This window comes from Sciurus carolinensis (assembly GCF_902686445.1).
Source record: "Sciurus carolinensis chromosome 19 unlocalized genomic scaffold, mSciCar1.2 SUPER_34, whole genome shotgun sequence".
Classification (NCBI taxonomy): domain Eukaryota; kingdom Metazoa; phylum Chordata; class Mammalia; order Rodentia; family Sciuridae; genus Sciurus; species Sciurus carolinensis.
In genome coordinates, this window is record NW_025920112.1 from 1014745 (window position 1) to 1040821 (window position 26077).

The 26077-nt window shown below is 41.6% G+C and overlaps 1 protein-coding gene across 3 annotated transcripts; it reads left to right on the forward strand.

Moving 5' to 3' along the window:
- Positions 1 to 1062: 1062 nt before the first annotated feature.
- LOC124973411 (zinc finger protein 878-like) lies at positions 1063 to 25410 on the forward strand. Of its 3 annotated transcripts, XM_047537350.1 has the most exons (7): positions 1063 to 1099; positions 3039 to 3175; positions 10768 to 10894; positions 11163 to 11223; positions 11770 to 13682; positions 16989 to 17098; positions 24465 to 25410. In XM_047537350.1, the coding sequence occupies exons 2-6, from the start codon at positions 3146 to 3148 to the stop codon at positions 17021 to 17023; spliced, it is 2166 nt and encodes a 721-aa protein (XP_047393306.1). In that variant the 5' UTR covers positions 1063 to 1099; positions 3039 to 3145; the 3' UTR covers positions 17024 to 17098; positions 24465 to 25410. The 3 variants fall into 3 exon arrangements, with proteins under 3 accessions (XP_047393306.1, XP_047393305.1, XP_047393307.1); XM_047537349.1 differs by lacking the exon at positions 16989 to 17098; XM_047537351.1 differs by lacking the exon at positions 24465 to 25410 and having other exon boundaries at positions 11770 to 13851; positions 16989 to 17064.
- The last annotated feature ends 667 nt before the right edge of the window (positions 25411 to 26077 follow it).

The following is a 26077-nucleotide window of genomic DNA, read 5'->3' on the forward strand; positions in this document are numbered from 1 at the left end:
TCTGACCGCACGTTCATTTCCCTGCAGCGCTGGCGTCTGTGGCTCCCATTCAGACACCGCCTTCTACACCAGGAGAAATACAAACCCTTCCCGCCAGGGTCAGGTCCCAGCGGGCAGGGAGCCCTGCTGCAGAGGGCGGGGCCAAGCGCCTGTCACTCTGCAGACTTCAGCCAGGGATTGGGTGGCATTAGCTGTCGCTCGGGGCTGGGGCGGTGCCTGGAGGCGTCCGTCAGGGCGCTGGGGCGGAGCTGTCCAATCAGGCGCGCGGACGGAGGGGCGGGGCGGGCTTCCGCGGTCTCGCGCGCTTTCCTTGCTCAGCGCTCAGCTCCTTCCTCCAGGCCGAGCGTCCTGTGCTCCGGCATCTCCGCTGACTCTGCGCAGCCTGTGCGCCCCGCGAGCCCCGGAGGTCCCTCGGGAGGACGGCGGGTCACCCCGGAGGAAGCAAGGTGCGTGTGCGGCCGGGGCTCGGGGGACCCGGTCAGCACCTGCCGTGGGGACCTGGCCTGTGAGCTGCGGAGCGTGGCCGAGTCCGGCTGCGGTGGCCCTGGGAGGTGGGCTGGACGGGGTCCCCGAGGGCGGCTGCCTGGGGCGGCGGAGTCCCCGCTGGAGGGTGGGTCTGGGGCCTGTCCCCTGGTCCTCGGGGTGGACTGCGCGGGGTCCCCGGGGTCGACTGACTAGGGCGGCGGAGTCCCCGCTGGAGGGTGGCCCTGGGGCCTGTCCCCTGGTCCCGCGGGGTGGGCTGGTCGCGGGTCCCGGCTTCGGCTGCTCAGCGTGGTCTCACAGGCGAGGACCTTCCTGTGCCTGCTGGCGGGTGCTGGGTGCTAGTGAGAACTGAGGTCCTGCAGGAGGGAACCCTCCACTCTGGGGAGAGGAGAGCAAGTGACCTTTCAGAACCAACGCCCAGCTGCTGAGGTCCCCTCCTTGCCTAGGAGGAGCCACCTGGGCTGCGTGCACTGAGAGTGGTCCCCAAGGCTGGGAGTGTGCTCAGCCACCAAGCGGGGGTTCCTGGTGAACAGCGATGACAGGCTGCTTCTCTGAGCTGGGTCCTGTATCCTCCATCAGATCTGCTGCCATTCAGTTCCAGTTTGTCCCCAAGCACGTAAGTATTTCATTCCTTGACTGAATGTCAGATTTTTGTGTTCTTGGTTGACGTTTACGTGGACAGAGTAGTGAGATGTGAAGAGGAGGGAGTTCCTGAAATAGTTTCAGTGCTCAGTTTAGTGAGAATCTAAACACCTGTGCACGTCCCGTCCAAATAGAGGGGAATGGGCCCTGGGCAGGCCGCCCTCTGTCCCTGCTCTGCCCTACCTGTGCCTGCAGGTGAGCGCGGTGCCACTTTCTCTCATTCCTAGTCTTTCACCATCTGTGAGGAGGCAGAATGTTCCTTGCTTCTGTCTTACTGAGTTTTCACTAACTTAGTGCTGCATTAGTCCTCTGTCGCTGTGGTGCTGTGACGTGTAAGGTGGTTCCTCTGCCTGGGTACCTTAGACTGGGTTTGCTGTCTGAGACTGTGGGTCTCCCTGTTCCCTCACCTGTTCCTGTTTCAGGAACCTGACAGCTTTCTGGTTTTTTAAGTTCTTGACAATTTCATTCTTCTTTTTTTTTTTTCAAATAGTACCCAAGTGTGCATATTTCATAAGTGTTTTCACATGGGCAGATCTTTGTCAGGTTATAGATTATGGATGAATTCAGATTACTGGCAATTCCAGTGCAGTGTGTGGATGAGCTCTGCCTGTTCATCCATGTGTGTTCATGCCCTGCACACTTCTATCTTCTTTACTTCCATATGACTACAGTGTGCTTTTTACTGAATACCATTTGCATGAGGAGTTTCCTGTGTAGTCCCATGTTCATGGAAATGGTTTTCAGTCATTTTCTCATGTTTAATTCATTTGTGACGTTATTTCTCGTCACATACCTGCACATGAATTCATTTTCTATTGTAACATGGCAGATGTTTACCCTGAGGTGGGGCAGCTTTCTCTGCACCCTGTTGCAGTTTGATGGAGTGGCCTCATTCTTAATTGTCTTGGGTTTATCATTCTATTCCTTTGAATGTTCTTTATCTTCTTATTAAGAAAACCTACAGGACAGGGACATGTTGGGCTCCCAGAGGTAAATCCAGGTGTCCCGTCCTGGTCACCAAGGACTAAGCCTTCATGGGGCTGCATTTCATCAGTCAGAGTCAGGCTCCTTTTTCTTTTTCCAGGTTTTGAGCTTAGGCGCACTCTACCACGGAGCCACATCCCCACCCCTAATTTTTATTATTCAGAGAGAGGGTCTCACTCCCTTGTGCTGAGGCTGGCTTTGGACTTGTGATCCTGCTGTCTCAGCCTCCCCAACCATGAGGATTACAGGTGTGATCCACCAGCAGTTTTCATTCTGTGGGTAAATCAGGCTCCTTACCTGATGTGGTTCAAATGTTTGCTCTTCTTTCTGTTTATTTCCTTTTATTCCCATGTAAAGCATTCAATAATTGTATTGTTGTCTTTTTATTTTCTTGCCTGGAAATTAGTTGACTGAGAGGAAAAGTGTGAGGAGGCCTTGCCCATGCAGCCGCAGCCTCTTCCCAAGTGAAAGCTGCCTATCTCCCTCCTTTCCAGTCTGACCTGACCTGGATCCCACCTTCTCTGAGATTGGGATCAACTGCCTTGGAGACCAAGTGTCTAATTCCTCACACATACGTGTGACCCTTTGTCTAAGCAGAAGATGCAGGAAGAGTCTCCTGAGAGCAGGAAGGTGACAGGAACTACTTGGGAAAGTGCTTAAATCTGCCTGAGTGGAAATATCCCCATGGTGGGGCAGGTCCCCTTGCAAGGAAGAAACCCTGCCTGATATGGGCTTTTGCCAAGAACCTGTCCTTCTGCCCTCACTTATCCAGGAGTCTGATCCATCCCCTGTCACTAGTGGCCCCAAAATGTGCATGTGTGGGCTGGGGTGAGAGAGGGGTACTTGTGGAGCTCTGACCAATCAGCAGGCAACTAGTGGGCGGGGGTGGTCTTCCACAGTCACAGGCCTTGATCTCTCACCCTGTGCAGCTCAGAATCCATCTCCAGGACTGTGTCTCCTCTGCTGTGTGAGGCCCCAGTGGCTCTGACTGAGACTGTCCCTGTGAGCTGCAGGTGCTGTGAGATCCCCAGGAAGGATGTCTGGACTCCCCAGAAGGCAGGAAATGGTGAGTGGTGGGGCCGGGACTCCTGGGGGAGGTGGGCTGGTTAGAACTGGTTGGAGCCAGGAGTGGCCGGACTCTGGCCTCCCTCTGTCAGCTCCAGAGTGGACCCACCCAGAACTGAGTCAGATGCTGCTCCAGCTCAGCCCTGCTGCCTTCAGGCCTTGGTGTGGGCTGGTCCAGGGTGGTTCCCAGTGTGCTGCCTGGTCTGCAGCCACTTTGGCAGAGCCCTCAGTGCACAGCTGGACCCCTGCCCGAGGCTCTGAGTGTGCACTGTAGGCAGAGGGCCTCAGGGTCTCCTGACTGAGGTGTGGGCTCCTGGGTGGAGGATGCTGACTAAGGGGTCCCTTTCCTTCCTTTTCCGGGATGCCACCTTGCTTTCCCCACCTAGCCGCTGCCAGGCTCTCAGTTGATCCTCAAAATTCCAGCTGTTCACATTTCCAGACTCTGATTTCCCCTTCAGTTTCCAGCATTACCAACCCCTTAGCCTCACAGTGCATTCAACTGCACAGAGCATGAAAGATTGTCTGTTCTTGAATTTGCCATGATGGGAAAGCAGAGAGCAGTCACCTGGAACTCTACTGTTATGACTCTTTGTGCTTCTCTTCCTTTACCTTCCCCAGGCACAGACACCTCATCAGAACAACTTGTGCACAGGTGTCCATTGCACACCCCACAGGGTCCTGTGTCCTCAGGCACTGTCCTTCCCTGGGGCTGCCACAAGCTGCCCAAGGCTACTCTTTGTCCTGCAGGGTGCAGGCAATTTCAGGCCCTGGGTCAGCTCCTTCTAGAGGACAGCCTGAGGTTTGGGGTGCAGCCTGCCAGGGGAGCAGCTGAGTCCCCGGGGCTGAGAATCTCCTGGAACAGACCTCATCTAGACAGCGGCCTCCTTGGGACATGGTCTTCCCCAAGCCCTGTTCCCCTTCCTTGGAGACAGGTGGGCAGCAGCCTGTGGATGCTGGTGCTGAGGGCCAGGTCAGCAGTGATTCCTGCCCCTCGCATCTCTCACAGTTATCAAGGAGCAAGAACTCTCCAGAGCATGAGAACCACCCACCCAGTGCAGTGCTGTGCAAACCTGAAAAGCCTCACAGATGGAGTCCTGGTGCAGGTCTCCTGGGAGGGCGGCCAGGGAGTATTTCAGTGAGCAGGACCAGGTGGGAGGAGGCCCAGCTGGCAGTGGCCTTCCCGGGCCCTGGATCCTGACATGTCTGTGCTCCCTCAGCACCAGTCCTTTGTGTTTCTCATCTGAAATGTGCTGCTTATTTATTTGAGACCAGGTTTCCTCAAATGTGAAGTATATTTATTTACACATGAGCAAAGTAAAATATTTTAAAAACGTAAAAAGTAGATATCCGAAAAGTACCTCATTTGCCTTTTTTTTCCATTTGATTTGAGTTCTCATCTTTCTGATTCATCTGAGCATGTGTAGAATATTTCTGAAACCTCACATTTTTAAAAAATTGATTTCAAATGAATTTTTGTGTGCTCGCTTGAACAATGCTCCTAGTGAAAAGAGAAAAATAAATCTGTCATTGTTGGTGCACAAAAGGGCGACATTTCCACAAAATACGTGGTAGGTGAATTTGGAGTCCAAGAATTCATGACAATGTAGGCTGCTTTGGACTGTGAAGATCTTCTTCCCAGGTATCACCCCCTCTCCAGAAACCTGACGGCCTGGTATTTTCTACAGTTCTCTGGGGTTCCATGCACTCTGCTGATGGTGTTCCACGAAGGACAGAGTTTTCACTTTTTGGTGTTGATTCACTGTTAAATTCACATACTGATGAGGTGCAGTGAGCTAGCTGCACACCTGTCCCAGTGCATCTGATCAGATCAGGCGACCCGCACTTCCGTCTCCTAACATTTGTCCTTTCTGGTGTCTGTGCACTGCTCCCCCAGCTACATTATGAATAGTACAGTGACATGCAGTGCACTGTGGTCCCCTGCTGTGCTGGAGGGCAGTCCTGCTGGCTCCTGCTGAGTGCATTCTGGTCCCTGATGCCCAGCCTCCTTCCCTGGTCCTATCTTCTCCTCCCTCCCGTCTTCCTCACCTCTGGTAACTACTCTGTACTTACTGTGAAGTCAGCTTGCAGCTCCCATGTGAGTGAGAGCACATGGCGTGTCTGTGCCTGGCTTATTTCACTTAGCTGGTGTCCTTCACTTCCAGACTCAGTTCCAGTTGCTACAGAACAGGACTGAAAACAGATTTTGGTCAAATCATGTTTGTTTTTTCTCCTTAATCGTGAAGATGGTATCATATTTCGGAAACCATTCCCAAATCCATCTTGTGAGACTTCTGTCTGCATTTTGTCCTAAGAATCGGTGAGTGTAGGAGCAGACTAGGGTAACCTGATCAGTCAATGTTAACTGGAGAATAGACAGGGCAGATGTGCACCAAAAAGAAACTATTTCAGGACCGCTCTTGGGCTCGCCAGTCCACCAGGTGCTGGACCTGAGAAGGTGCACATGGCCCCAATGAGGCTGGGTTTTTCTAACCCAGGTTGGGGAAGGGGAAGCTCAAGGACTCCTTGTCCTCCTGGGATTGGCTGTGGTCATTTGTCAGCTTCTGATTGGTTGCTCCCTCGGGCATGTGCAGGACGCTTGATGCCCTGCCCCCATCCAGTCACCCTAACAGTGAGGTTTACATCTTACTTCAGGACTTTGGTCCCCATGGATTTCCTGTGCACGTGTGCTGTGAGGTGAGGCTCTGACTTCAGGTGTTGATATGAACAGCAAGTTTGCCAGCCATTCATTCCCCAGAGGTCTGGTTCCCCTGGAGTGACCCTGGCCCCTTGTGGCACATCCTTTCCTTCTCTGGGTCAGCCTTGTCCTGGGCCCCCATTCTCCTCCACTGCTGTACGTGTCTGCCTTTAACCAGAGCTACACTGTCTCTGTTACTGTATGTTGAGCAGGTTTTGAAATCAGGAAATATGATGCTTTTCACATTGTTTTTTTTCTTCCATTTTTGTGTCCTTGTGATTCCATGTGAACATTAGAATGATACTTTTATTTTTGTGGAGAAATGTCATTGGTTGTGAGCGTGGTGGCACATACCTATAATCCCAGTGTCTCAGGATGCTGAGGCTGAGGATCCAGAGTTCAAAGGCAGCATTGGCAAAAGCGAGGCTCCAAACCTCTCAGTGAGACCCTGTCTCTAAATAAAATACAAAATAGGGCTAGGGATGTGACTCAGTGACGGAGTGCCCCTGAGTTCAATCCCTGGGACCGTCCCCACTTTCACAATTGGAAAGTGATTGAACTGACCATGATTAATTTGGATAATTCCTTATCCTCACAAATACCAACTATCTTTACATATATCATTTCTTTCAGAAGAATTTTGTAATTTTGTTGTTGAAGACTTGACAGATAGTTTCTAAACAAGTTAATGCCACTTTCACCCTCTGTTTCATGTCCTGGCTATTTTCCATTTCAGTTATGCATTTATTCATCTCACACTCTACCCTGGCCCTGTGATGTCCTATGTATTGCAGGCTTCTCCTCCAACTTGTTTTCATCTTTTACTTTCCCTAATTTTAATATATTTGAATTTGTTATTCTTCATTATTGCTTACTGTTCTTATGTAAAAGTGCTTTTCTATTCCCTTAGAAAAAATTTCTCTGCAAACTTCTGAAACTGTTTTAGTTTTGTATTTCACAAATCTATAATGAATTAATATTTGTCCCTGGAATTGAGGGAAATGATGCATTTTTTTCAATTAGATACCTCTTTGTCATGATTCATCTTTTATATTGCATATGAATGTTCCTACTTTTCTACAATACCTTTTATGTCATTATCCACTTTTCCATATGAATTTCAAGCCACTAAAATTTTTCTTGTTGTATCTTTTTGTTCATCTCCTTGGTAATACTATGCTGTGTCCAGTAGGATAATATACAAGTTTTTTATTTATAGTCTCAGTCACTTAAGCCCTCTGAACATGCACTTTTAGGCTTGCTCCCCATCACACAAACACCATAGTGTATTTAGCCAGTCCTAGAATGAATAGCGTATTATATAGCTAGGCTCTCTGGCACCAGTGCTTCCTAGACTATAACCGTGCACAGCATTTACTTTGCAAGATACCAAAGTGGTCATGTGTTAGGTTTGTCTGTACAGCCATCCCTACCTACACATTAATAATTCCTTTACTATGGATAGCCATGTATGTGTAGCCCATTGTTAATCAAAAGTGTCTTTGAGAAAAACATTGTTCTATGGTACATGACTGTATATTGGATAATCCAACAGTCTGCTGTCTAGAATATGATAGGTGTTACACATTTCTTAATTCTTATTGGACTTGGACATGTACTTTTTGTGGATGACTGTAATTCTGTTTGTTAATTGTCAGAAAAAGTATTTGCCACATATCCCATTGTATGTTGATATTCATTGGAGTATATCATCAAATTGTTTCTTGATGGTTCCAACTTATGTACTAGTTGGTTGAATTTGATCCAGAGTGAAGCACCTACCCATTCTACTTGTTTTCTTGGTGTAGTCACACAGGATGAACTCAATCACCAGTTACCATGTTGTGACCACATCAATGAAATGTCTACTACTAGTAAGCTCTTAGACTCTTTATTCAGAGGATTTTCTTTCTTTTTGTTCCTTTCTTTTTCTTTTTTTTTTCTTTGACATTTGCATAATTTGATCCTTTAAGTTCTAACATAAGAGTGGAATATAGTAATAGGATTTCCAAAATAAAACAAATGGTCAGTAAATAGTATTTTGTTTCCATACACTGTCAATCAGTATGAATCAGTGAAAATGCTTTGTTTGGTGGGATCCCTCCCAAAAACTTAGCTCTCCCTATTGGCATGTTCAACTTTGTCTTCAGGGATTTCTAAGGAAAGATACTCTCAGGAAAACTAATATTAGCTCTCTTCTGCACATTAGGTAGTATGGCTTCATGATTCCATATATTAGATATGCACCCTACAAAGACATTAAGGATAACCTGGGAGCACTCCTTCCTTCCTGGACTCAACAGTGAGAAGGGTGTTTTTATTTTCTGATGCCTTTCTTGATAATTGCAATCTTATGCCTCTGTTTTAGTAAGTGAGTGTACACAATGAATACAAATTTTTTTTCTCCTTTTTTAAAATTTTATTTTGAAATAATTACAGATTTACACAAAGTTGCGCAAATAATGTAGGAAAATCTCATGTACTATTCATTCACATTTCCCCAAGAGATACATCATAGTATCTATAGCAACTTTAAACCAGAAAATTTTTTTTTTAATTTTCCATATATATGTATGTCTATCTCATTCCCATCCGCAGCACCCCACCTCTCCCCTCACTTTGCTCTGCATAATTCACATTTCCTTTATTCTCCCCTACCTATGCCCTACTATGATCAGCATCCCCTTATCAGAGAAAACATTTGACCTTTAGTTTTTTGGGGATTGGGTTAATTCACTTAGCAAGGTATTCTTTAGTTTACCTGCAAATGCCATAACTTCATTCTTTTCTAATACTAAGTAATATTCCATTGTGTATATGTACCATATTTTCTTTATTCATTCATCTGTTGAAGGGCATCTACGTTGGTTCCATAGTTTAGCTCTTGTGAATTGAGCTGATGTAAACATTGATGTGGCTGCATCACTGTAGTATGCTGATTGGAAGTCCTTTGGGTATAAACCAAGGAGTGACATAGCTGGGTCAAATGGTGGCTGCATTCCAAGTTTTCCAAGAGATCTCCATACAACTTTCCAAAGTGGTTGCACCAATCTGAAGTTTCAACAACAGTGTATGAGTGTACCTTTTCCCCCACATCCTCACCAACGTCTTGTTGCTTGTACTCTTTTTTTTTTTTTTTTTTTTTTCTCCTTTGAGCGGCCGGGGATTTGAACCACAGTCCTTGTGCATGCTAGGCGAGCGCTCTCCAAAAGGACCTATTTCTTTAGCTCCGCTTGTACTCTTGATAACCATTCTGACTGGAGTGAGATGAAATTTTATAGTAGTATTCATTTGCATTTCTCTTATTAAAAGAGATGATGAACATTTTTTCATATATTTTTTGTTCAAATGTATATCGTCTGTGAAGTTTCTGCTCCGTTCCTTAACCCTTTTATTGATTGGATTATTTGCTTATTTTGTTAAATATTTTGAGTTCTTTATACATCCTGGAGATGTGTGCTCTATTTGAAGGTCATGTGATCAAGATTTTCTCCCATTCTGTAGGCTCTCCCTTCTCATTGATTGATTTCTTTGCTGAGAAGAAACTTCTTAGTTTGATTTCATCCCATTTATTAATTCTTAATTTTATTTCTTCCACTCTAGAGGTCTTGTTAGGGAAGTCAGGTCCTAAGCCAACATGATGAAGATTTGGGCCTGCTTTTTCATTTTTTAGGCACAAGGTCTCTGTTTTAGTGCCTTAGTCTTCAATCTACTTTTGAGTTGGGTTTTGGGCACTGTGAGAGACAGAGGTTTAATGTCATTTTTTTTACATATAGATTTCCAGTTTTCACAGCACCATTTTTAGAATAAGCTATGTTTTTTCCAAAGTGTATTTTTGCCACCTTTGCTTAGTGTGAGATAACTGTGGTTTTTTAGTTTATCTCCTTGCCCTTTTATTTTGTACCTTTGTTCTACATGACTATTTTGGTGACAATTTTATTTATGTGGAATTTTCTGTGTGTCTTTTATTTTGTACCTTTGGTCTACATGTCTATTTTTGTTCCAGTATCATGCCAGTTCTGTTACTATTGCTCTGTAGTATAATGTGTAATGTTGTGATGTGTTCTGCTTCATTCTTCTAACGCTTGCCTTGAGTATTCTGAGTCTCTTCTTTTTCCACATGAATTTCATGATGGGTTTTTCTTTTTCTATGAAAATTGCCACTTGGATTTTAGTAGGAATTGCATTGAATCTGTATTACACTCTTGATAATATGGCCATTTTGACAATATTAAGTATGTCTAGGAGCATTGAAGATCTTCTTTTCTTCCAAGGTCGTCTTCAATTTCTTTCTTGAGTGTTGTGTAGTTTTCATTGTACAGGTCTTTCTCCTCTTTTTTTGGATTGATTCCCAAGTATTTTATTGTTGAGGCTATCGTGAATGAGGTTTTTCACCGATTTTCTCTTGCAGTGTGTTCATCACTTATGTGTAGAAATGCAGTTGATTTGTGTATTTTTTAATATTCTACTACTTTGCTGAATTCATTAGGGAGTTCTAGAAGTTTCTGGTGGGATTTTTTGGTCTTCTAAATTTAGACTCATGGCATGAGAAATAGTGATAGTTTGAGTTCTTTCCATATTCGTATCCCTTCAATTTCTTTCACCAGTCTGATTGCTCTGGTTCAGAGCACAAGTTTGTTTTTGTTTTTTTTTTTTTTTGTTTTTGTTTCTGTTTTTTTGTAGTTCTGGGGATTGAACTCATAGCCTTGTGCTTGCAAGGCAAACACTCTACAAACTGAGCTATATCCCCAACCCTAAAAGTACAAGTTTTGATGACTAAATCATGGACTAAATATTTGGAAATCATAGAAACATGAGAACATCTCCTACATTGAGAATACAACCCTCATGTCATCACTCTCTCCTGGCATGCACTACATTTTTGTGGGACATTTTAGAACTCAGTGGCCTTTGATGATGTGACTGTGAACTTCACTAAAGAAGAGTGGGCTTTGCTGGATCCTTCCCAGAAGAATCTCTACAGAGATGTGATGCAGGAAGTCCTTAGAAATCTGACTTCTATAGGTAAGGATCGTGTTTCATTACATAATCAAATACAGAGCATTGGGGAGTATCTTTTCTCTCTCATGAATTTGGAATGTGAAAAGGCAGTATTTTGTGGAATGAACTGGGCCTAATGTCATTGCACTGTACTGAATAAATACCAGAATTCTTTTTTACCACATTTGTTCATGTTCTTTATTGTTGCATTATAGTTGTTCAAATTATAAATCCCATAATTCTTTCTGAAATAATGATGTTTTATAATTACTGTCCTGGGTCTACATTTTAGGAGCCAGATCTGAGGTCCATAATATTGAAGATCAGAACACAAATCCCAGGAGAGATATAAGGTAATTTGTAGTTGTTAGAGTAAACAGAGCGCCTTGAGGTAATTCTAGCCTGTTATATAATTTTACAAATAAGCAAACAAACATGATGTGAATTACAATTATTCTTTTTTCACCAGATATAAATTTTAATGTAAGATATATGTTTCGTGTATTTAAAATAATTGATTTTTGACAGTACTAACAAAGTGCATTCATGATAGCACTGTTTTTGGAGTGGCTATGGAGAAGCATTATTGCAAAGTGATCATGATATTGTCTTTCAGTCTAGACAATACAGAAAAGCAGAAGTTTCATTGACCTTGGTTATAGTGTAATTCTAATGCCTTTTACTAAATGCTCAAGTATAATGAGCCAACCATAAATTGTGCTTGTAATTTTTTTTTTTTTAGAAGTCATATGATAGGCTCTGTAAAAATTTAAAAAGGTACTCTGGAAAAATGTTCAGTGATATTCCAAGTCCAGTCTTAAAAGGACATTCCTGCTAGAAAGTCCGTGTGAAAGTAGTATGTGTGGACACATCTTCATTTATCAATTTTTCTTTAACAGGCACATTATATCTCACTCTGCAAACAAAGCATTTGAGAATCAGGAGAGTGGAGGGAAGCCAAATAAACTTAAACAGAACAGTAAATTCTTCATTTCTCTCCTAAGTGTTCAAAGACAAGCAACAGAGCATACTGTAAATGGACCTTATGGATGTTTGACATGGGGAAGAGAGTTGAGTTCCAGGTGTTTTCAAGAATATGGAGGGTATCATATTAGGGAAAACCCATGTGGATATAAGAAACTTGGAAAAGACTTCTCTGGTTCAAATTACTTTCAAAAACGTATACAAACTTATACTGCAGAGACAGCTAATAGATGGAAACAATGTAGGAAAACCTTCATTAGCTCTCCTAACCTTCAGTTACATGAACAAACTCATACAGGAAAGAAGTCCTATGAATGTAACCAATGTGGGAAAGTCTTCACTAGGTCTTCTTACCTTCAAGTACATAAACGAATTCATACTGGAGAGAAGCCCTATGAATGTAAACAATGTGGGAAAGCCTTCACTACTTCCTCTTACCTTCAAATACATAAACGAACTCATACTGGAGAGAAACCCTATGAATGTAAACAATGTGGTAAAGCCTTCACTACTTCATATAATCTTCAAATACATAATCGCACTCATACTGGAGAGAAACCCTATGAATGTAAACAGTGTGGAAAAGCCTTCACTCACTCCACTCAACTGAAATCACATGAAAGAACTCATACAGGAAAGAAGCCCTATGAATGTAAACAATGTGGGAAAGCCTTCACTAGGTCCTCTTACCTTCAAATACATAAACGAACTCATACTGGAGAGAAACCCTATGAATGTAAGGACTGTGAGGAAACCTTCACTTCGTCCCGGCACCTTCACTTACATGAAAGATCTCATACAGGAAAGAAACCCTATGAATGTAAACAATGTGGGAAAGCATTCTGTAGTTCCTCTTACCTTCAAATACATAAACGAACTCATACTGGAGAGAAACCCTATGAATGTAAGCACTGTGGGAAATCCTTTATTTCATCCACTAACCTTCACTCACATGAAAGAACTCATACAGGAAAGAAGCCCTATGAATGTAAACAATGTGGAAAAGCCTTCTGTAGTTCCTCTTCTCTTCAAATACATAAACAATCACATACTGGAGAGAAGCCCTATAAATGCAATCAATGTGAAAAAGCCTTTACTACTTCATTTTACCTTCAAATACATAATCGAACTCATACTGGAGAGAGGCCCTATGAATGTGAACAATGTGGGAAAGCCTTTGTTTCAACAAGTGACCTTCACTCACATGAAAGAACTCATACAGGAAAGAAGCCCTGTGAATGTAAACAATGTGGAAAAGCCTTCACTACTTCCTCTTACCTTAAAATTCATAAACGAACTCATACAGGAGAGAAGCCCTATGAATGTGAACAATGTGCAAAAGCCTTCACTACTTCATCTCACCTTCAAAAACATAATCGAACTCATACAGGGGAAAAGCCCTATGAATGTAAGCAGTGTGGAAAAGCCTTCACTCAGCCCGTTCATCTTCACTTTCATGAGAAAATTCACACAGGACAGAAGCCCTATGAATGTAAACAATGTGGGAAAGCCTTCACTAGGTCCTCTTACCTTCAAATACATAAACGAACTCATACAGGAGAGAAACCCTATGAATGTAAACAATGTGGAAATGTCTTTATTACTTCGACTGCACTTCAAAAACATTATCGAACTCATACAGGAGAGAAGCCCTATGAATGTAAACAGTGTGGAAAAGCCTTCACTGTTTCGTCCAGCCTTCAAATACATAATCGAACTCACACTGGAGAGAAGCCCTATGAATGTGAGCAATGTGGAAAAGCATTCACTGCTTCCTCTTACCTTAAAATACATAAACAAACTCATACTGGAGAGAAAATCTATAAAGGTAAGCAGTGTGGTTAAATCTTCACTCTGTCCAGACTCTTTCACTTACATAAGCAAACTTGTACAAGAGAGAAGCCCTGAGAACGGAAAGAATTTGGGAAAGCCTTCACTGTTTGCTCTTACCTTCAGATACATAAGTGGACTCATACTGGGGAGAAGACCGTATGAATGTAAGCAGTGTGGAACACTTTCAATACTTCCTCTTACCTTGAAATACTTAAGTGAGCTAGAGAGAAGCTCTGGTACGGTTTGTATTTCAGGTGTCCCCCAAAGGTTTAAGTGTAAAACCTTAATGAGGAGCAATTTCAAATCAAATGAGGAGCAATTTCGTCTTGAGAGTCTTAACCACATCAGTGAATTAATCTCCTTATAGGAATTAACTGGTAATTGAAGGGGTAGGTAGTGATTGGAGATTGTGGGAATTATGGGTATGACTTTGGTGTATATGTGTTTGGCCATTGGAGACCTCTCACTCTGCTTTGTGTCCATGATGTGAGCTGCTATCCTTTGTCACATGCTTCCACCATGATATTGTGCCTCACAAGTGCCCGAACAATGGAGCCTTGTTTCTTTTTTTTTTTTTTTTTTTTTTTGGTGGTTTGATTTTATTAACAAAAAAAGTCATGTATATTTTAATAGATTAGGAAAATAATAATACCCAACATAAGAATAATCCTTACATTTTTTAATCTTCTTAAGTCTCCTGAAGTAGGGTACATTTTATTTATTTATATTTTTTAAATTTTATTTGTTCTTTTAGTTAAGCATGACAGTAGAATCTATTTTGATATATTTATACAAGCATGGACTATATCTTATTCTAATTAGGATCCCAGTCTTGAGGAGGTATAGAATGTTGAGAGTAGGGTACATTTTACAAATGATGGTAAGTTACAAGATTACACAGTTAATAGATGACAGAGGTAGGATTCATACCCAGCCAATCTACTTTCAAAGTCTTATCTTTTTTTGTTGTTTTGTTTTTTGGTACTGGAAATGGAACCTAAGGGCACTTTAAGTCACATCCCTCCTGGGCTTTTTTGTTTTGTTTTGTTTTTTCTGTTTGAGACAGGGTCTTACCAAGCTGCTTAAGGCCTCACTAAATTGCTGAGGCTGGCCTCAAACTTGTGATCCTACTGTCGTAGCCTCCCGAGTAACTGAATTACAGACATGTGCCACCATGCCTGGTTCCATAGTTAACCACTTCAATATAGTTCTTGTAAATTCAGGGTTGTTTTTTATGTTTTTTTTTCTTTTTTTTTTTATAATTCTCTCTTTAATTGACCAATAAAAATGATATATTTTATCATGTATACATTATGGAATTGCTCAGTTAATTAACATATACATTATCTCATGTGTTAAAATTTCTTGTAGTGGAAACACTTTTAAAATCTATTTTCAGTGATTTTCCCAAAGTAAAGAACATTGTTTCACATATAGTCACCATATTGTACAATAGAGCTCTTAAACTTATTCCTCTTACCTAACTGAAATAGAACATAATCTTAAACACAAAAAGGACAGAGTAAGAAGGAAAGTACTGATACATTTTGACATCTTAAAAGTTAGATCTTCTGTCTGGGAAAAAAATGACAAATAAAAATACATGTCCATAGACTGAGAAAAGGTATTTGCAACTCATCACCAATGAAATATTAAAATCAAGAACATTATAAAATATTTCAGAAATCAATAATATTGGAAAGATAAATATTAAATGTATTAATTTATAGTGGAATATATTTTATTATTAAAATATGTAACAATATATTCACAGAGGAAGAAAGATGTTCAATAAATTTATGTAAAGATAGATGTTCAACCTTTTTAGTATTAGAAATGCAAACTAAAATAAGGACTTTTTTAATCTACAAGTTTGAAATTATTAACTGTTAGTGATAATGAGGATATATAACTAAGGCATGACTGGAGGGGTGTAATCACTTTGGAAAGCTACTTGTAACTGTAACAGTGGTCTACTGTTCTGCCACTGCAACTTATTATTTTTTTTTATTTATTTTGTAAAAAAAATGGGATACATGTTGTTTCTGTTTGTACATGGAGTAACAGCATATCATTTGCATATTCATACATTTACATAGAGTAATGATGTTTGATTCATTCTGTTATTTTTTTCATTCCCTCCACCCCTCCCATCTCTCTTTTCCCTCCTTCCTCCATTCTTACCCCCTTCCCACCACCCATTATGTGTCATCATCCGCTTATCAGTGAGATCATTCATCTTTTGGATTTTTGAGATTGGTTTATCTCACTTAACATGATATTCTCCAATTTCATCCATTTGCCTGCAAATGCCATAATTTTATTATTCTTTATAGCTGAGTAATATTTCATTGTATATATATACCTGGAGCCTTCTTTCTACGGATGGAGACCTAAAATAAACTCTCCCTCGTCTACAATTGTACTTGATGACTCTTTTAGACACAAGAGTGAGAAAGTTCAGTAAAATATACGTTGGTCCTGAGAGTTGGGTCATTGGTGTGACTAACGTGATCATATAGTTCATAAGCATTTAGAGCATTTTGGAATTGGAAGAATTTTGAGATGTTTAGCAGTACAAGCTTAGTTTGTCTGGGGAGCTTAATGGCCGATACTGGTGAAAGCTCAGAAGGCCAGAATGCATATAAGACTGTGGACAGGGAAGACAGGAATCAACAGTGTTTAGAGGAAAAGGAGGACACCATTACTAATGACTAGAGGCCATTCCTGTTACGTTTGGCAAAGAAGTTGTGTGCATTTTATCTGTGTCCTTGTACTTTCTGAGACATTTTAAATGGGATGGACTTCTTTATATGGCACAAGAAATTTCTAGGCAGTATAGCATTCAGGCATTGGCATGCATTTTGCTGGCAAGCTTTAGCCAGATTTATTGTCCTAATCAGGAGCAGAAAGCAGAGCATAGCAGAAAGATTTGGAAAACATAGACTTGAAGAGTAAAATTGAAGGTAAGGAAGTTGCAGTTGTTAAAGACTTTGCTGCCACTAAAGAAATGCTAAATACTTTGACCAGACAAAACAAGAAAGATGGCCTGAGGGCATCTCAGGAGCTGGCAAAAACCACACCGTTCTCATGAAACTCAAGGAAGTAACAGTTAAAATTCTCTAGAGAAGAGACCAGTGGGGCACCCTTCTTACACAAGGGAGCCTCGGAAGTTTTTTCAACTTGGTCAGCCACACAGGCACTCAGAGGCTGCTGCAGCCAGGATCCCTGGAAACTGGGCTTCTGTTTTTTTGAGATGGTGACAGATCTTGGTGTCAACCACGTGCTGTTCTCTCTACAGGAATGCAGGATGCTGCACATAAGGTGTTTCTGTGAAGATATGAAAGGAAGGCAAGATAGAACAGGCAACATGCAGCAGGGTCAGAGTCCCTTTGGGCACTCCCTGACAAGGTAAGGTGTGCATATTATGAGGAAGCTGAAGGAGCTGTGGAGACCCTGGAGATTAAAAAATACCAGTAATATGGGACGTCGTCCTAAAGGAAAGCTGCAGGAACTGAGCACAGACAACTAAATAGAAAGACCATTCAGATGCAACCATCAGACCACCATGGCATAGCTGCATAAGCCCTTTGAAGAGAACATCACAATGTCACATGCCCCTCGTGCCAGACATGGAGCTACAGGACCTGTTTGCCCAGTTGGATTTTGTTTTACCTATGGTCCTATCCCTTCTTTCTATGCACCTATTTTTGTAAATTAAAATGTGTTAGAAAACCACACCAGACACAGGAAATCACATAAGGGAGTTTATTAAGCAAACAGTGTGTCCTGCAGGGTAAGAGAGGAAATGAGAGGAAAAGAGAAAGGGTGTGCACAAGAAAGAGAAATGTGAGGAGGAGAAAGAAAGTAGGAGAGAAAGCATGAGAAAAGATGGTGGGGTACCTACCCTTAAGTAGTTGAATTCCACCGGACTAACGGAACCAATAACGGGGAAGGATGCTTGCAAGCTGAATGATGAACCAATAGCTATCTAGGATGTTCACAAATTGACAAGTGGTTGGGAGGCAGGGGAAAATCGCTGCATCGGAAAGGGAAGGGAGAGCAGCTTTCAGACTGACAAACTAGGTAGTGATGCAAACGCAAGGAGAGCAGCTTTCAGACTGACGGTTGTGATGCAATGGAAATGGCAGGGGAGCAGCTTTGTATTACATTCCCCTGTTTCTGTTTTTATAAGAAAATCTTTTGTTCTCCAGTTCTTTCCCGACTTCTCTCTCCTTCCTGCCTAAGTGACTAGGGCTGGTTTTGCAGGTGAGATGTAAAAAGTCCATTCTCCCAGGGGCAGTCTTTAACTTCCAGACTTCCAGAGGCAGTTGTTTTTCATGGACTTCATTTCCTTGATTGACTGATCCCCTATTTCTGTACTAACTGCCTGTCCCCAATTCTGGCTTCATTCACCACTCTAATTTTAGGAACTCCTTTACTGCTGTAGGGAAAAAAGGGCAATGACCGATCTGGCTTCTTTGAGCTGCAAGGGGGCAGTATGTGGCAAGCAGTTTGAAGTTTCCTTTTAAAATTTGGGTTAATTGAGGGGTGCATGGTAGAATTCTCGTTGGGAAGAGCAGGTTGTAAAGGCATCTGAGGATGGGTGCTTCTATGAGAGAAGAACAAAAAGACATGAGTACTGAAATGAGATTAGTACAAGATAAATGTTGCAGAATCTGGAACATGCCAATGAATATCATGAAGATGACAGAAGTCAATAATTCCTCACCAGGGGGGTGGAGGAACTGAGATGTTGTTCCCATAACAAGGCCTAGCAAAGGCGGAGAGGACAAGGCATTTATTTGGGAATTTTAACATTGTCTAGGTTATCAGGAATGTAAATACAACGTTTAGTAGAGATAATAACAAACACAGATTAAGCCTACCTGTGTCTGTAGACCTTAAACTGACTAAAAACTTCTGACTCTGGCAGTTTCTCTTGATAGTTATAAGACACATTTGCCTGAGAATGTCTCTTTTGTAGCTTTTAGTCTTTATTCTAGTGGGCTATCACAAGTGTACATCTTATGTTACATTTAACTATTATTTGTTTTAAATGCTCAAGAATGACTATGTTTTGGTTTTAACTGTTTTGCTAGGTGTCTAAGATCAAGCTAGTCAAAGTGACTTGTTCCTGTCTGTTAAAGAGTCACCTGAGTTCTCACAGGAGTCACTCATAGAGAACTTGAGAGCTTTAACTTTAGTGCTGTCCATTAGGCAGAATCTCCTCAATGAGGTGGCTTCCCTTGAAAGCACCAGGGATGTCTTTCTTTTTCCTTGACCCTCCTCTGCAGCAGGTGTACTGATTGGGTTTTCATCCTGTAGTGGCCTCATCAATCTCCCTGACCAGGAGGTCGTGTGACCCAGAGTTTCAAAGATCCTTTGAGAAGTCCTCTTGTTCCCTGGGTTCAGGCTGACTTTGAGGGCAAGATACTGGTTTTTCCTGGCCTCTGTATTTAATCTCAATCTCTAAGTTTGATCTTAACCATTCAGCAAGCCAGTCTCACCAGGCATAAAGTAAGAGTGCTGGGCTTTAATTTCAATGTCTATGACTTTACTGTTACTTACCCCCCCCCCTTCGGTCTAATTGTGGTTTACATTATCTGACCTATAGGTGGTGGCTTACTATTTCAAGTTAATTTCTGGTGTTTGCTCTTGAAGCAGTACTTCTGCAAAATATTGATCAGACAACAATTAAGAGATTACAAGGAAAATACAAAATGAATCACCAACAATAAAACATTCAATTTGTGCAATAACTATCTTGAATTTTGGCTCAATTATTCACTATATCCCATGTTTGAGATCACAGTAATCTTTACAACAAACATCAAACTTTTGAACCCAACATTAAATGTGTTAGTGTGGCTTACTTTGGAGCCATTCTAACATGCAAGAGTGTTGTGAGGCAGAGCCTTATCTCAGGTAAGGTGGGGCTTTTCACAAATCTTTGGTAGAAAAGTTCTAATCCTGAAACTAATTTTTTTCCTCTTTTGCCATGACCAGCACGACCAAATTCTCAAGTTCAGTGAGTTCAAAGGAGTATTAGAAAATAAAGGTTTATAAACAGAGATTTTGAAGAATAAGTTGAGATCAGATGGAGCTCTGTTCTGTGATGGAAATGCAGATCTAAAGAGTTATGTCAGCAATCTATATATGTATGTAAGCATTATTCTTTGTTTTCAGGAAAGTTACAGAGACTAGGACCTTAACGTAACTTTTTTTTTTTTTTTCCCAGAGCTATAAAGTGCAATGTTGGGAGCTCTGTGTAGCTCTCAAGGAAATCCACTGTCCAAAGTTACTGTAAGGTGGGCAGGAACCAGAGAAGGGAGCTGGTGAAACACTGGTTATCTAGCAAAAGAATTACTTTCTGCCCAAGAACTGTGTGTCTGAGATCAATGTCAGAGCTGATAGGACTCCTACATAGAGCCACCCCAGGGAGGGTACTGCCACAGCAGTTAGGCATCTTGTGACCCTGCACAGGAGCACTCCCAGGCACCAGGCATGCCACAGTCATGAGGTCAAAGACCCCAATCTCAATCACTGTTGTCCCATTTTTGCTACTGCACATTACACTTTCTTAAATGTCATTTTAAGAAGTTTACATATATTGACTCCTGAGTCTATATGAACATTAGTTAAAACAATTTAACATTATATCTAAAACATGAGTTAAAGAAAGAGTGAGAGAGCTTTTAAATTTCCTTCTGTGTGGCAAAATGCTTTCCTGTTTTGTGATATTAACCTTTAAACAAATCAGGCTCTCAATAACTTTTAGAAATACATTTACATTTAATTTTTTTATCTCAGTGTAAAAAGTAACAAATTTTACATATACCCTATTGATGACAGGTCCTATAATAGAACATTAAATGATGAGTTTAAAATTACCATTACAGACAAGTTTAATTTGGAGAATAGCAGCTTCATAAATTTTCTGCTTTAAAGGCTTGTATACCTGGAAATTATGAACACATTTAACATACAAAGAATAATGTTTAAGTATGTTACTCCATGGAATAACTTTGTAAATGAATCAGATGTCTCTAACAGACATGTTTGAGTAATCCCATACATGTCATCTTTAATTCACTCATCTTATTATTAAAAAAACCCAAGATGTCAGACAAGTTTAAAAAAAACATGATATCAGACAGGTGTACCAACAGTATTTGCCGTCTCTTTCCTGTTGAAGAAAAGTCCTAGAAAAATTGATGTTAAACATTTTATAAGCTTGAACATTTTATTAGTTTGACCACCTAGAGACTTGTGAGTTAATTTTAAAGACATTTTGCCCTTATTAGTTTACCCAATTTAAATCACTTGAATTAAAAGTATTTGATCCATTTTTTTTATTTTAAATTTTATGCGTGCTTATATTTAACACAAAAGTAAAGGGCTTGTAGTGTTTATCTCAATTGCAATGTAACAGATGTTCAAAAAATACCTCTAGAGTTGGATAAAAAGAACTGATCAAACATCATTAATCTAGGTATGTAGGATCAAAATTGTGAGCTCAAATATAGCATTTAAGAAAAGAAAAGTCATAGAAGAAAAATGATAATGGCCATTAATTATAGCATGAGAGAGGGAGAAGGAGAATGGTGAGAAGGAGAAGGGAAAAGAAGAGGTAAAAGGGAGAGATAAAGTGTTGTGTTGCATCCCAGGAGAAATTTAAAATGGACACTTTTTTTTTCTTGGTTTTGAGACTGGTCTCCCACTGAGCATTCTGGCTTCCTCCGTTTACATTTCAATGTACTTGACTGACATCTGAAAGGAGCTAACAGGTTCTAGCAGAAACTTGATGCCTAGGGCATTTTCAATTCGGGTTTGGATGCAGAAAATTGTGAAACATCTCCCACTACTTGTGAGGAATAGGGCTGCTATATCATACTATTGGGACATGCCACTGACTGTTGAGCTGGTTACTCCCTCCACACCAGCGTATGTGGTACCTTGGGGCAGGAGGACTAGGTGGGTTGGGCCAGGGAATGGAAGTAGAAACAGAATGGGGTAAAAGAGATGGAGAAGGGGCCAGAGGTGATCAAGCCTGCAGGAAGAGCAAAGAAGTGCAAGAAAGAAGAGACTTGATAAGGAATCCCTTTTCATCTACCCACTTGCTCATGGAAGCTGTGTGCCATTACACAAATGAATTTTGATGACATTAAGCCAGGGGTCAGGTGAAAGATTCCCAGGGTTCAATCTGCCAGAATGGAGGACCCAGATGCCATGGTGGAGACTGATGCAGCCGAGTCTGTGGCTAAGGCATATGTGGCCATTTTGGATTGATTATCTAAAGGGTACTGTGGCCAAATATAAGCCAGGAGTCAGGTGAAGGGTTGAATCTGCTGAAATGGAGGACCCAGATCCCATGGTGGAGACAGATACAACCAAGTCTGTGACCCGGTGTCCAGAGGCCACACAGTAGTTGGTTGGAGTCGAGGAGGCAGGACAGTGATGGTGTCATCACACAAGCATCAGTCTGTGTGCTGGGCAAAAGCTGAGAGGGTTGAGAACCTGATATCAGGGTTTTTGACTGTGAGTGTAAGCGTTAAGACAAGCCTCAACCCTGAGAGAGAATCTCCACCTTAAAATCAGGAACCCACCCAGGAGATAAGACTAAGGGGGCCAGCCATCATGGGGGGGGGTATCTGAACCCCTCAGCCGCCTCGAGGGTCCCAGATAAATTGGCCTAGGGAACCTGCCTAGAGGACTCACCAGTCTGAAGTCTGGTGATGGATACAGAGAGAGCGTCTGGGCAAAATGGAAGGTGAGGCTGTGTCCAGGGGGCACTGGGGCATCAGATGGGTTTCCACTTGCTTAAGAGACAGTGGGAGAGCCCATCCCAGTCATGGCACCAATGTAAAAACCAGAAACCACTCCAGACTTGGGAACTCACATAAGAGGGTTTATTAAGCAAACAGTGTCTCCCTGCAGGGTAAGAGAGAAAATGAGAGGAAAAGAGAAAGGGCATGCACAAGAAAGTGTGTGAAAAGTGAGGAGGAGAAAGAAAGTGAGTAGGAGAGAGAAAGCATGAGAAAAGATGGTGGGGTAGCTACACTTAAGCAATTGAATTTTGCTGGGCTAACAGGGAACCAATAACAGGGAAGGATATTTACAAGCTGACTGATGAACCAACAGCTAGCTAGGATGTTCACAGACTGACAAGTGGTTGGGAGGTGGGGAAATGGCTGCACCGGAAAGGGCAGGGAGAGCAGCTTTCAGACTGACGGTTGTGATGCAACAGAAAGGGCAGGGGAGCAGCTTTGTATTACAAAATGTTGTGTAATTTTACAAATTAGTTGTAAATAGCCTTTCATTTTTAAAGTAGTTTATAGGGTGAGTTTGAACTGCGTCTGAGAAGAGACTTTGGAATTGGACTTCTGGGCAGTCTTGGAAATGGGAAAATGTCCTTTGCATTGGAGAGTTTTGTGTGCTTTTGGGGGCCAGGGTCGGAAAGGTACAGTTTGCATGTGAGATGTCCCCCCCATTCTCATATTTAAGCCAATGCAAGAAGGTTCAAAGGATAATTGATTTTGTTGAGACAGTCTTTACCCAATGAGTGAATTAATCCCCTGATAGGGATTTGATCAGTGGCAACTTCTGGCGTTCAACACTGCCAAACCTGTGGGTCAGGTGAGGGGCAATGGGGATTAGAAAAAAAGACTCACAAATGTAGATTTTAAAGCAGGTGGCATGCTACTTTTGATGGAGAAGCAGCTCTAAAGAATTATGCCAGAAATCTTTATGTGTGTCTCAAAAGCAGGTTAAAGAGTGTGCAAGCCTTATTTGTATTCAGGGAAGTTGCATCAACTTGCACATCTATGTAGCTTTTCCACTGTTGTAACGTGCTCTGTTGGAAGCTTTGTGTAGCTTTCAAAAAAGTTCATTGTTTAAAGTTACTGTTAAATGGGTAGAAACAGAAGCAGAAATCTGTGGCTGTCCAGCATAAGAATTTATCTATTTTCAGGAGTTGTGTGCCTGCAATCAATGTCAGAGTTGATAGGAATCTTGCACAATACCTCCTCATGCAGGGCATTGCCACATCAGCTAAGCATCCTGTGCCGTGGCACAGAAACATTCCCAGGCACTGAGCATCCACAGCCATGAGGTCATCAGAGACCTGTAGTCTTAGCCACTGCTGTCCCATCCTCTGTCATCCTGTCCTCTGTCACTGCTCTCCACATTAACTGAACTTGTAGGGTGTGGCTGGAGGAGTGAGAATTGGGGATGTGGCTTTGGGTTTATATTTGTGTTTAGCCAGTGGAGACCTCTCTCTGCTTCCTGATCCTAGTGTGATCTGCTTCTCTCTGGCACACTCTCCTGCCATATGTTGTGCCTCACCTCAAGCCCTGAGAAATAGAGCCTGCTGTCTATGGATTAAGACCTTTGAAGTCATGAGCCCTTAAGTCATCTTTTCTTACCTCTACAATTTTGCTGGTTGGGTCACTTAGTCACAGCAGCAAAATAACTGATAAAAACAAGCCCTATGAATGTAAACAATTGAAAAAGTCATCTTCAAATACATATATAAATTCACACTGATGAGAAGGCTTACAGATGTCAATGATGTTGGAGAGCCTTCATTTTTCCTTCTTGCCTTGACAGACATAAATCAATTCATATTGGAGAGAAGCCTTATAAATGTAAGCAATGTGGCAAAGCCTTCACTCAGTCCAGTTACCTTGACTTACAAGGACAAATTTATACTGGGGAGAAATGATAGCTGTTAACAATGAGGTAAATCCTTCACTATTTCTGATTATCTTCACAGGCATGAATAGTCTCCTACTGGTGAGAAGCCTTATGAGTGTAAGCAATGTTGCAAAGCCTTCACACACATGAAGAAACTCAAACTGGAGAGAAACGCTTTGAATGTAAGAAATGTGGGACAGCATTCACTAATTTTGCTCACTGTAATAGGCACAAAATTGCTCATACTGAAGAGAAAATGAATGTGAAGAATGTGCTAAAGACTTCAGTAACTAATTCTACTTACCTTCATATAAATGAATTTTGTCATTCTAGAGAGAAACCTCACAGATATAAATGTGAGATGGCCTTCACTAGTTCAAATTGCCTTCAAATGCATTGTGAATGTTAATTGGGGTCCAGATATAATGGTGAAGGGGAGAGCAATAAAGAGGCAAGCACACAATTGGCTTCCATGTGCTTTTATTATCTATTTCAGGATCATATCAAGTTAATTAAGTTACATAGTACAGTTAGCTTTGTGCATGTGCATATCACATAACATGCTTCTCAGAGTCCACTTTTACCAAATGGTCCTATAAGATAACATCTCCAGGCCTGAAGAACAGAGGAGTTGCAGAGCATTTCTAAGCCATTCAAACAGGGGATTGATTGTTCTGAAAAGTTTTCTCAACTTGACAGCATCACTCCTCTGTACATTGACTGGCCTGAACTCCCTACATCTCTTCTTTTTGTTTTGTATGTCTTTTGAATGAACAGAACTTCTGTGTAAAGAACGTGGAGGGAGAGAGCAAGGCAGATGTTGGCAAAAACAATCAGAGCATGATGAGGCAAGTATCAAGAAACATCCTCCACTGTAAAGCTTGATTCATGTAATATTTAGTAGCAATGAGGTTCAATAATCTAATAAATCCCAACATCCATCACCTTGTTGCACCTTTTTTCTGATGTCTTTAAGATGATTCAATTCCTTTTGAATGGGGTTACTACTATCAGTTAAATTGAAACAACCACATATTATGAAATTCCTTGCATCTCTTATGATTTAAGAGCAGCAGATAATAGCTCTAATATGAAGGATAGTATGACAGATGCAAATTTCAGTAGAATTAACAATTACCCCTAAGTATAGCAGCAGTACCAACAGAGTAATAACAATAATACCCAATATTGTGGAATTTTGTGTAAGTTTGGTAAACAAAATTTTCCAGGGTGCATTTTAAATTCATCTACACTATAATTGTTGAGCAGATGGTGTGAAACTATTTATATCCCCTGAAGTCACTAGAGGATTAAAACACCATGGTTCCCTTGGGCCTCTTGTTCTTCTTGGAGAGTCCTTCTTTGAATCAAGGTCCTCTTCATCCAGTATCAAATGGAATTTGGGAATTGGATTGTGAAGCCCTTGATGGAAACTAATGTTGATTGATGGGTCTCCGACCCTGGACAGGAATACAGACAGGACCTGTAGGAGTGAGAACAGCAGAATATCCCTTCCCCCATATAATCAAATGTACAGGTTCTCACCATATTGGATCTTGTGGAACTCAGTATTTTATGTAAATCTTTGGTAGTGGTTCCTTAGGTGTAACGTTTCTGTCCAAGGCAGAGGACCAGTGATGTGTATTATCTTCATATTGTACATTAAGAGCATTTATTGTGAACAAATGATGT

Coding starts and splice junctions, on each gene's coding strand:
- LOC124973411 (XM_047537349.1), top strand. CDS start 3,146: ATGTCTGGACTCCCCAGAAGGCAGGAAATG. Junction 10,895..11,162: donor TAGAAATCTGACTTCTATAG/GTAAGGATCGTG, acceptor TCTACATTTTAG/GAGCCAGATCTGAGGTCCAT. Junction 11,224..11,769: donor AATCCCAGGAGAGATATAAG/GTAATTTGTAGT, acceptor TTTCTTTAACAG/GCACATTATATCTCACTCTG.